Source organism: Lycorma delicatula, chromosome 8, assembly GCF_047948215.1.
Source record: "Lycorma delicatula isolate Av1 chromosome 8, ASM4794821v1, whole genome shotgun sequence".
Classification (NCBI taxonomy): domain Eukaryota; kingdom Metazoa; phylum Arthropoda; class Insecta; order Hemiptera; family Fulgoridae; genus Lycorma; species Lycorma delicatula.
The window spans coordinates 28,783,651-28,796,257 of NC_134462.1; the positions used below are offsets into that span (position 1 = coordinate 28,783,651).

The window sequence follows — 12,607 nt, forward strand, 5'->3', positions numbered from 1 at the left end:
ATCTTGATTTTTACTTGAAAATGTCAAAAATGTTTAAAAATTATTTTAAGCGATTGTTGTCAAGTGAAAATAGAATGATTCAATGATAAAAATTCTTAAACATAAAAGTAATTCAGTCTACAGAAATAATTGTTAAACATTTTTATGTAGTAAAAAGAGAGTGACTAAACAGCAAACAAAACACAATCAAAGTTATTTTTTATAAAAATTTATAAAAAATATTTATTTCTGCTTAGTTAAGGTTCAATAATAAAGCAACAGATAAAGTAATTTTATACTTAATATAAAGCGTAAATTCAGTACACCTTTAATTGAAGCACATCTCTTGAAAAATATTTTGTATAATCAGAGTGAACCATCAGCGGTCCACTTCTACAAAAATTTATGATTAATGAAAATCTCTTTCCACATTAATGAGGGATTTAAAGTAAAGAAAGTGATTAAAATTTCTTTAGAGTAATCATTTTATCACCTTTTTTTGACTTAAAAAAAAATAAACTCGAGTATCCAAAAAAAAATTACAATTAATTAAAAAAAAATAGAAATAAATGAATCTCAAATTACAGTACTAAATACACTATATACAATATTACTACTGTAATGTATGATTTTCCATTAAATTTATCATCATACTCAGCCAAATATTTTACATTACAGTAATCTATAAATAATCCACTTTTATTATCTTTGTACATGTATTTTTTCACTTGGTATCATATCTTCAAAAAGCGACAATATTTTTTTTCCCTTCGCATTACTGTCATTTCATCAGTATCACAACCTTACCCAACTTAATTCCTTATGATTTTGTATCATGTTTTGAAATAAGTTAAAACTTTATTTTTTTATTAAATTTACTTTTCCCAATATTCTTGCCATACATAAAACTTGAGCTGGTGGAATAGTTGGCTTTGACGTAGACATCCTTTTTATTTCCAAACTTAGAATTTCATCATTATAAAAAATTATTTGGTAACTTTGTCTCACTTTCTCAATTCAACCATAAATTATTACATATTTATTTTATATTATGTTGTGCATCTTCATTTTATTGTAGTGTTATTTTAAGACTGTAAATGAGAAATCTATATTTATTATAATCTTTTGCTATTTTTTATCTTTTCAATCAAATTGGTTTATATCTGATTTCATTTATTTTATTAAGAAAACAATAAAAAAAAAACATAAAGCGCTTTCAAGTTTCACATTTTTTGGTGACTAAAAATATTACGACTAAAATATATAAATATATATATATATATATATATTCTCTCTTTGTTTTTTTTTCAGTTTAGAATTCTATATTAATAAAAAGAAACATAATGTACTGACATCAAAATGTGTCTAGTAAGGTTATAAAAGTATCTTTTTCTCATCAAAACAATACATTTAATGTATTTAAACCACTGTAATTCTATTATAAAATATTTTCTTTTGTTTTCACTTGATAAAAAAAAAGCTTTTGCTTTTCCATAGAAAGTTTTCCAATTGTATTTTGATGTTAAGGTATATATATTAATCTTGTGCATGGTATGGCTTTAAACAAACGTCTGACTGCCAATCAAAATACATTACATCAAATTAAAAAAAAAAGTTATCAGTGGATTTTGTAACTAAGAATTTTATAAGTTTCTAGTATAAAGACAGCCCAGAGATAAAAGAATCAAAGATGTGGGTTAACTTTTACAACATCGTGACTAACTCTCTTAAATTTTTTTCTTATTCTAATATGCATACAAATATTTATGAATAAGTACATATGATTTCACCCTGACACTAATAATTTTATTATAGTAGTTAGTTTTAGTATTTATTTACTGGTAACCAAATACATTAATATAATAATTTAAGAGTACTAGAATGATGTTGCAGAAGTAATCATGCAACATCCAGATGTATTTAATCATAGAAAATCTGTTCTTCAATGATTACTTCTAATACTATGTATAGTCATTCTGAACAAGTGGTGATTTCCCTTATTCAGGTATGACATAGGTAATAATTAAATTAAATTTGAATATTTTCGTAGTAAATAAAAAGTAATTTTAACTTTCTTAGACATGAATCTGTTTTTGGAAATTAAACTTGCAGGAAGAACTTAAAAAATGTCTGGTTTTACCTTGATTTTATTTTTAGATGACAATGGCCTTCTGACTGATTCTAGCTATTAACACCATAGCAATTCTGTTCTTTGACTTCCTCTTCAATTTTCTATACAATTCCTCAGTTTGATGTCACCTAGGACTATCTTATTGATTAACAGTCAAAAAAGAAAATTTACTGTAATATTTCCATTAGATTACAGATATTCTGTCATTTCATAATACATTTTCATATTCCTAAAATTTTCAAATCCTTTTAGTAAGTTATTTATTAACTAAATTATTAGATAATTTGGTTATTTGATATAAGCATTTCTTTTTATCGTATGTTATATATTTCCTTATAGTTTTTGTCTGAAAAATCTGTTTCTGCATCAAGTTAATTAACTTTGTATGTCCTGATATTTGGAACTCCAATGCCATTCTTCTATTTATAAACTTTTGTCATTTTAGTGTAGGAAAAATGAAGTCAAAGTAAAAATTGTTACTTCAAATTCAGCAAACCCACGTATCTGTAAAATCTTGCTGTTGTTTTCCCTTCTCACTCTCTCTCTCTCTCTCTCTCTCTCTCTCTCTCTCTTATATGTGAATGCACAAGAGGGGCATGTACACCTGCATACACGCACTCGTATGCACATACAAAAACAAACTAGTACTTTTGTGTCTAATTCATTCTTTATGAATTAGAGTTTCAGTTTACAAACTAGAAAAAAATAAAGGTTGTTTCAGTTTGAAGAGAAATTTATCTATCAAAGGACAAATAAATATTACTACCTTTCTTTTATCTTAATTAAATTTATGTATTAAATAATTTTTTTGTGCTTGTACAGGTTCAAAACCATGGTCAAACGTAATGAAACTGTTGAAGGATTATGATTCTGCTGATACAGAATTATTAATCTATGCTACATCATTAATTAATAAGACACTAAATGGACTTCCCGATCAAGATTCTTATTATGATCAGGTTGACGCTTTGGAAGAACAAGGTCTTGAATCAGTTATTCGCAGGTTAGTTATGAAGAACAATACACTACTGTTGATAAAACTGAATGATTGGAGTAAGGTCATTTATTTATTTTTAACAATTCAGTAATAAAATTATTATGAAAAGTTTCTTTTTTTATAAATTTATCATTAGATTTGTCACTATCATATAATGCAATGCTAAGATGTTGGGTTTAAAATTTTAATATTTTTGCTTTTATCGCACGCTGCACTGAGCTTAACCTTGCAAAACTACTGACTCACTCTGCTGGTCCTCAGCAGTACTTATACCTCCTGACCTGCAGAACCAGTATCCTTTTGATTGTTCAAGCGTAATAATTTTTATTGTCCGCACCTTCTAAACTTTTCTATAAGTCCTTGCCTAGAAAGAATTCCTTTGTCATTCCTTCTAAGTTTTTCTTTCTTTATTTTTTCTTTCTTCTTTCTGGAAGAAATCCTTTAGACTGGCCCAATTACAATATATATCCTTATGTTCAGACGAAAAAAGATCTCTATGAAAGCACTAACATAAAGGTAATTAAAAAATAAGTAGTAAATGACACTGATTGAAAGTAATAATAATTATTGAGATTATATTTTCAATAACTAGAAATAGTATTAAATTTTGTTTAAATTATTCTTAAAATATTGGAACTGTGTACAAGCCTCCTACCAGATATCAAGGATGTGGTGGCTCTTCAGATCTGGCATCCTGTGCATTATGAAGATTTAAAATTTACATGTTTATGTTTAATGTTACCAAGTCTTTACATGTTTATATCTAACCTAATAATTATATTGACTGTTATAGCCTTTACTTCAATTAATGTATGAACATAATTTATCAAACATTTCTTTGGCCAAAGATATTTTAATTGTGTTTTAATCAATTTTTTTATTTATTTTTACTTACTTTGTTGTTTGTTGAATGATAGATCTTTACTCATTTTAATTTGATGGTATTGTATGTATGTATATTTTTCTCTCTTTTTCAACCCCTCATTTTTTAGTTTTTTTTTTTTTTTTGTACATGATATGCTGGTTACAAATTCATCTTTAAACTTACTATCAATAAGTAGTGTAACATTTTTTTGGACAATAATAACCATCCCAATTGTTTATCAATAAAACTTTTTTTCCATCATCCTTCAATATATCTAGGTGGTAACTACCTGATGCATTCCAAGTATTGTGAAACCATCATTTTATTAATCGTTTAATATCTTAATCAGCATCCAATAATCAATATTTTCAATACTAATACTTCAATAATCAATATTCATTATTCTTCTGATACTGACTAATTTGTCTGGCTGTTACTTCAATATTGATTGCTATAATAAATTAATAATTATAATTTTCAAATCTCTTTGAACCATTCTTTATTACTTTCCTTACCATACCATATTAGTTGGGCAAATTATTAGCATCTGTAAAAATCAATGGTACAAGTTTATTTAAGTATGTAATTTCAATTAAATTTTAATAATACTTGTGTTAGTGTTGTACTTTACTCATAGATTTTATTGTTTAAAATATTATTGACAGGAATATTCTACCAGACACTGAAAATGATTAATTATTGTTTATAATATTATGACAGGAATATTCTACCAGAAACTGAAAATTATCAATATTCATACTGTATTTGTGAAGCTGTGTAATTTCCCCATTAACTATAAAAATCTACAAAATTCTTATATAAAAACTTTTATTTCTTTCTTCCTCAACTTTCATAAAAGATATTTTACTTATTCTTTCTACAGGTATATTAATATCATTTTGAACAGATTGATTGTAATATGATGTTTTTCTGAAAGTATTTACCATTCTGTCAAGGGTTCTTAAGGTTTTATCTTATGTTTCTTTTTATATATATGTATTTTTTCTGAAAACCACGACCTTTCATCAACTTGGTACTAAATATATATTCTATGGATAATAGTTTACTCCACTTCTCTTTTAGGCATTTACTTTATTTTTTATTACTTTATGTATTTATTTACATTATTTGAAGGTTTTCACATCTGGCTTTAGCCACATCAGTACTACTGATTATGAAATAGTAGCTTTATTTGTTTTTCATATTTATTGGCTACTGTTATAGAATCTGTAGCTTAGGAAATTAACGTACTATTAAGCTTACAACAGTAGTTCATTGTAATTAGTTATTATAATGTTATTTCAGAAGTAAACTTTAGATTTTACTCAAATTAAAATTTATTAACTAACTTAATAATAATTATAAATAGATTTTAAGTATTCCACCCCACACAGATTATTTTTCTAATTTCTTCACTTTCTCTGCAAAACGTTATGATGCTTTATGATATCATTAAAAATTATGCATTTTCTAATAGGTGGATTTGATTAAATCTGATAAAAAAAGATCAAATTTTATTTAATTTTTTCAGTTATTTAAAAGATTGGTTTTTTAAATAATTGAAAAACGAAATCCTTAAAAAAATTTTAAGATTTTTTTAACGTTTAGATGCCATCAGTCTTCTTTGTGTTATAGGTTTTCCTATTTTAATTTCTTTTTCATACTTGTCTGTTCTTTCAAGTGACTATTCTATAATTGATTTTATAATTATTCCGGATTTTTTCTGTATGAACATAGTAGAGACTGTAAGTTGGCAATAGAGTTTGAAGATCTTTAATTAATTTTAACTACGTTTTAAAAATAAAATCTTTAATTAGGCCTGATCTTCATTAGTATTATTGACTGCTTTATGTTGCACAGTTATCTGATTAATAAAAAAAAATAATTATTTTATCTTCGTTCTTTATTTATTTATCATAATATCTAACAGAGCAAGTTTTTTTTGTGGCACAGGTTTACTTATGTTGGTCACATTCCTTCCCTCCCAAAAAAGAATAAAAAATAAAAAGGACTTTCCAGTCTAGCTCCTAGAACACTTATTCTAGCTGTCTGTTTGGGTACAGTCTTATAACATACATCAATTATTCCATTCCTTTTTTTATTTTTTACCATATTCTATTTCTTACATTTATAGAACTCTATGACTGTTTCTTGTAACATTTATTTTTTCTTAATGATTTTTTAACTAGCCAAAATTTTGTATTCATCCATAAAATCAGACAGCAATATATATATATATATATATATGATATATTACAACAACATTTATTGGAAGTTAAATTTTTTTTTTCTGGAATCATGTTATACTCTAAAATTAATTGTCTATGAAAGATATATCTCTGAACCTGATAAAATGCATGGTAGATTACTGGCACTAAACCAAAGTCAAAAATACAATCCTTTAATTACTCTTTAAGCTTGTTGGTTTTTATAGTCTGTTCTAAATTCATTTTAGTTTAATTTTTTCTTTCTTTTAACATAAAGTATTTCTAAAAAGGGCTACACAATGACATGTTTTTTTTTTTATTTTATTTATAGAATGTGTTTAAACATCTCCCTGTGTAAAAAAAAAATATTTTTTATTAAAAAGTAAATTTGTGAAATTTTAAATTTTATAATTCTTTCTAATAATTTGAGTTTTACAAAGAAATTATTGTTATTAAAAAGTTATTTAAAATACTCCTTTTAAGGTTGAATTAAACTAGAAGTAACTGAAGAAGCTTAAATTGAATCTTAGACAATTTACTTAATCATATGATATTGATTGAAAGGTAAGACCTATTGATCATAAGGTGTTGAAAGCATATAAAGCACAGCATATCCTAACTTTAAATACATAATCAGTAAAAAACCCCATAGGCAATCAAAATATAATTAAAATTCTAAATCCACAGTTTACAAAAAACAATTCCTCAATCTACAATTTTCTCTCATGACAAATTTTGGAAAATGAAAAATGATATGTATATTTAATCTTACAATATCTACAACATGTACTTGACCAGAATTTTAATTGAACCAATACCTTAATTTTTTACTGTACTGAATTATAAAATCTAAGATTTGTAGCTTTTGACATAGGAAACTTAGAAAAGTGATCAAATTTAAATGGAAGTAATGGGGTTTAAACATTAAATGAGTAATCTTTTTCATTCATTTCTGTGGTTTGAAGATTGTAAAGAGAAAAATAAAGAAAAGTAAATAAAAATTTATATTTATGTGCCAGGGTTTCGACTTTTAAATTATAAAATCATAAAAGAAACCTGCTAGTGAGGATAATTCTGATGAAAATGATGATGAGGCAGGTAACATCAACACTGAGCTTACTAATGGTTTCACTTTCCTTGCTTGGTGCAAGTGTCAAACTAAATCATGACCAATATAAAACTTCTAAATAAAATAAGTAAATAAAAAAGAGATATTGCACTAGTGAAAAGTTAAAAATGTGTTATAAAAAAATAAACATTTCAATAACATCCCCAGATGTTTGAGAGACAAGCTGCCCGTCCCCATAGCCTAGCCCAAGCAAACCTTACCTGGGCAAACCCAGTTGCATTTAGCTCTAGCCTCTGTACAGGTGGACTCTGCAGAGATGATCCTATATTTCCCTGGTACTTGTGAGACCAAAATTAGTATTTCACAGATAAACTCCATAATGGTTGGTAGTCCATCTGAAAAAACCACCAACATTAGTCTTGTGAAAAGACCTCAATCCGCTTTGTCTAATGATGATAATTGCCCAGAGGTAAATAATAATTTAAATGGTGACAACAAACCAGCAATATGCAGATGTCAGATTTGTAGTTCTATGTAATAATCAGGAAGGTGGTTCCCTTCATAAAGTCTCACCTTTCCTGTTTCCTGATCAATAAGGTAGTAACTGGTTCAAGCACCTCCCCCAAGAATGTAAGAAAACTGAGAGACAGATCGATACTAATAGAGACTTTCAGTGGTGAGCAGAGTCGATCACTCTTACATCTAACCAATATGGGTGGTATAAGTATAAGTGTGGTATGTCTTAAAATATTGAACACTACCCAAGGAGTCGTCCCAAGATGTTATAGAGGTGAAGAAAATAATGAAACGTCAGAGTGGGGTGGAAGAACCTACTCTCTCTCTCTTATTTTAATGTTCATCCTTTCCACACCGCTGGAGAAAATTAAAGTAGGATACCTGTCAGAGTACAATCACTCATCCCTAAGCCACAGCGATGTTTCTAGTGTTAAAGGTATGGCCATACCAAAACTTCTTGCTTGAACACCATAATATGTGCTAGATGTGCAAAAGAAGGCTATAAAGATACTGTCTGTCAGAAGGAATAAAAATGTATTAACTGTGGAGGATCGCATTCTGCTCATTTAAGAGATTGCCCGACTTTTAAAGAAGAAAAATCTATTTTCAAAATTTGTATCGAGCAGAAACTATTGTTTCCAGCCGCATAAAAAGACACTGAACTCTGGAACCTAGTAAACCAGACGTTTCTTTTGCTGCCACTACATCAAGCCAAGCTCCTGCAAAAGAAGGTAATAAACAGTGTGAATTACAATAGCTCATACATTGCAGTGAATTACAATAGCTCATTCAGATTTTGTCTGATCAAGTTGCCTTGCTCACAGCAACTATTTCAGGCTAAGTAACAGTATAGGTAGTATTATTAGTGGAAAGACCGGCAGTAGTTTACTGAAACCCGATTTAATCACTACATCACCAAATAAAATCTTCCTTGCACCTTATGCAGTAAACTATCAAGATCCCTCTAAAGAGATATATAAAAATATCAATGCCGGTGTGATATATCCAGTTTCCAAATCCCCACCACCGTCTTGAGGTCTCTTCAAGGATATGGTAGGGGATGAAGTATCCAGAGAAGCAAAGCACTTCATAAAAGTTATAAACACAAGAAAGAAAAACCAGATAATATTCAACAGATAATTTGCACACAGTGTTATTTACAAAGGAAATCAAAATCACCTACAAATAATTTTTATATATCTGTAATTCTATATCTATATATATATATATCTATAGTTACCTCCATCTATGAAAATTATCCAGTGATACATTCGAGGTCCTCATTAGCGGATTGAAGATGTTAAGGTATTAATATGTGCACAAGAACTTTTAGTAATGTGCTTCTAGGAAATGCATCTTCTATAACAAGATGCAGTAACTCTCAGAGGCTATTTCTGTGAGAGATACGACTGTCTCGTTGATAGTAGAAAAAGTGGTGGGTTGCTATTTTCATGTAGGACGAAAAAGAACATGTAAAAAACATGAGGTATCAGCTATAAGGATACCACTACCTACCCACATCCCTGCAGTCACCATAGAAATCTCTGTCTGATTCAGATTACACGTCTACAATCTATACTTCACACCAAACTCCGAGTTTGATGCACTAGATATACAAAATATCCTCATCTAAATACCATCTCCATCGTTAATAGTAGGAGACTTGAATGCCCACCATATTTTATGGGCTCAACAATCTGTCACCATTGAGGAAATATCATAAACAGAATGAGACAGAACTTGGAACTTTGTCTATTGAATGACAGTGGATCATGCACATTTATGTTGTTATCGACTGGTAGTTTGGCCAGCATTGACCCTTTCTTATGCTCACCAAGTTTACTCCCTCATATTAATTGGTCTGTTTGGGACAACTTACATGGCAGCGACTATAAACCATTTATTATTATTTTTGTTGACGACCATGTGGTGAACAAAAGGCCACGGAGATGGATTGTTGAAAGAGCAAATTGGAACAGTTACCATAAAGCCTTCCCATCACAATGTGATGATAGTGCTGACATCCTACATCAACTTACCACCCTGGTGCTAGTAGATTCATTCCAAAAATATCAAGAAATCTAAGGCATCCCTCCATTCCCTGGTGTAATGATGATTGCCAAAGTGCGATTAAAAACAGCGGTAGACGCTGCGTAAATTTTATCGTAGACTTACAAATGAACATCTAAATTTATATTTTAGAGCTAGAGTGAAATTTCATCACGTATTCATAGAAGCTAGGAGAAAGTCATAGAGGAATTACGTAGGCACCATCTCACACACTACTCCCCCATCTGCTCTGTGGAGAAAATTTTGTGCAATTTGTAAATCCCACAAACAGTCTATCCTCAGCCTTATTCATGAAGGAGAACATCTTACTTCATCTTCTGCAGTCACAATTAACCTAACTAATTGTTTTCATTCAGTGTCCATAACTTTATCATATACTAATGAATTTTGGAGGTATAAGATATGAATGGAAATAGCACTGTTAAAAATTGGTGATTTGGTCAGCAAATTAAAAATGCTTCCTTTACATTCAACGAGTTGTAGCATGCATTAAAGAGTTCATGTGACACCTCCCCTAGATTTGATAACTTCCGTCTTAACTTTCAAAATTTTCCAATTCGGCTCTTCATCACCTACTGTGTATATCCAATAGTTGTTCTCCACGTAAGTCTTCCCACTTATCTGGTCAGAAGCAATTGTCTTACCAGTTCTTAAATCTGGTAGAGACAAAGCACACTCCTCAGGCTACCGACCTATCTTCTTGATGAGCGTTTTGTGCAAAGTGATGGAGAGAATGGTGAACCAAAGGCTTAGCTGGTATTTAGAAAAGCACTCTGATATCTTCAGAACAATGTGGTTTCTGCCAAGGATGATCTTCCATTGATCATCTGTATCACTGAAAACAGCTATCCAAAATGCTTTTCTATCCTGCCAGCAACTCGTCACTATTTTCTTTAACATCAGAAGGGCGTGCGACACAGCCTGGTAACAAGGTATTCTAAATACCCTTAAACAATGGGCAGTATGCTTACCTTTATTAGGGGTTTCCTAAATGACTGTTCATTCTGTGTGTTGGAGATTCTGTGTCAAGTAGCGTCACCTTGGAGAATGGACTGCCTCAAGGAAGTGTATTAAGTACCACCTTGTTTACTATAGCCATCATCAACAATATTACTAAATGTGTGCAACCTGTTTCATGTTCTTTACTTACTGATGGTTTTGCTATATACATCACAATTTGTTCAACAATCACAGCTGAGAGACTGTTACAGAATTCTATATTGAAACTTCGTCCAAAGTCACCGACATCACATTCTCACCAGAGAAAACAGAATGTGTAGTCTTTTCTCGTCTACGAGACCATTTCACTCAAGTCCTGGTCATTGGAAAACCAACTGCTCAGTTAAAAACAAGATGTTTAAAAATTCTAGATGTGCTACAAGTCCTTAGCAACACCAAGTGGAGAGCTGACCAATCATGCATGTTACATTTTTATTATTCTTTAATCCAATCCCATTTAGAATATGGTTGTATTATCTACTCTTCAGCAAATCATATCATGTTTAAAATGCTTGATGCTATACACCACTCTATTCTTCACCTTGCAACTGGTGCGTATAGACCAAGACCTGTAGCAAGCATAGTTGTTGATTGCGGTGAGCCATCACTTTGGGATAGGCAGGACTAGCTGCTAGCATCTTACTCTGCCTGTCTTAAAGAACAATCAAATCACTCAATCCTTAAAGGAGTCCTCGCAAACCCTCATTTCCAGTAGGATGAAAACTACATGTATTACTGTACCAATGGGTGTCCAAAACTGGTGTTTAATGTACCTTTTACATTTAGTACCACCTATTTTCCCAACCTATCCCTGTATGTATCCTCTATGAAGACTTGATCTCATTCAATTTTAATTAAGACATCACAGTATATAATCAAAAACCCAGACGCAGTAGTATACACATTTGGGTTGAAGCAGAATTATACCGTTGGATGCGCTTTTGTTGTAAATGACAGAACTTATGTCATTATGTCGGTATTACAAGTGTCTACAATGCTGAACTTTACACCATCAGAATGGCCTTGAATATCATTAAATCAAAATATCGTCACATCCTTATTTATAGCGATTCGTTTAGTGCTCACCAAGCCTTAGAGGATTTGTATTCCAGACATCCTATTGTCACTGAAATACATAATACAATTAAATTAAATCGTCACAACACACAGATGAATTCCTGCTGGATCCCTAGCCATGTGGGAATCCTGGGTAATGAAGTTGCGGATTCCGCTGCTAAAAATGCATGTAGCCAACCATCTTTCACCACTCGAGTTACAACTACCGATTTTATTTTTTCCATTAAACATACATTTCGAAGAAGGTAGCAAGGTGACTGGACCAGCGGATAATAAACTCCGACATATCAAAGATACGGTATTACCATGGGACTCTTCATGCAGAAAAATTCTTCGACAGGAAGTGATCCTGTGGCGATTTCGATTAGGGCATGCCGGAGCTACTTACGGATATCTGATGTCAGCGAAAAGAGCACCACTGTGCGTCTGATGTGACTACCGTTTGACTGTGCACCACATCCTTGTGGAATCCATACGTTATGCGGCCTTACATCGCAAATTTAAATTGCCGAGGGACATATGGCGCGTCCTAGGAAATGACAAGAATGTACTAGACCGGGTATTGTTACCTCTAAGAAGAATTAATATACTTAAACTTGTCATAAATTTTTATATTTTTTTTTTATATTCGTGTTTCATGTATTATCCTAATTTTTGTTTTTCTTTTGTTATTTCAATTTTATTATCTTAGTTTTCA

General features: G+C 30.5%; 1 protein-coding gene across 3 annotated transcripts in view; it reads left to right on the plus strand.

Annotated features, from left to right (window-relative positions):
- Positions 1 to 12,607, plus strand: part of Fhos (Formin homology 2 domain containing) — a 510,750-nt gene that overhangs the window by 441,044 nt on the left and 57,099 nt on the right. For all 3 annotated transcript variants that reach the window (XM_075373283.1, XM_075373282.1, XM_075373284.1), the window contains exon 10: positions 2,933 to 3,113. In XM_075373283.1, coding sequence (XP_075229398.1) covers positions 2,933 to 3,113 — 181 coding nt within the window. The remainder of the gene's footprint in view (positions 1 to 2,932; positions 3,114 to 12,607) is intronic.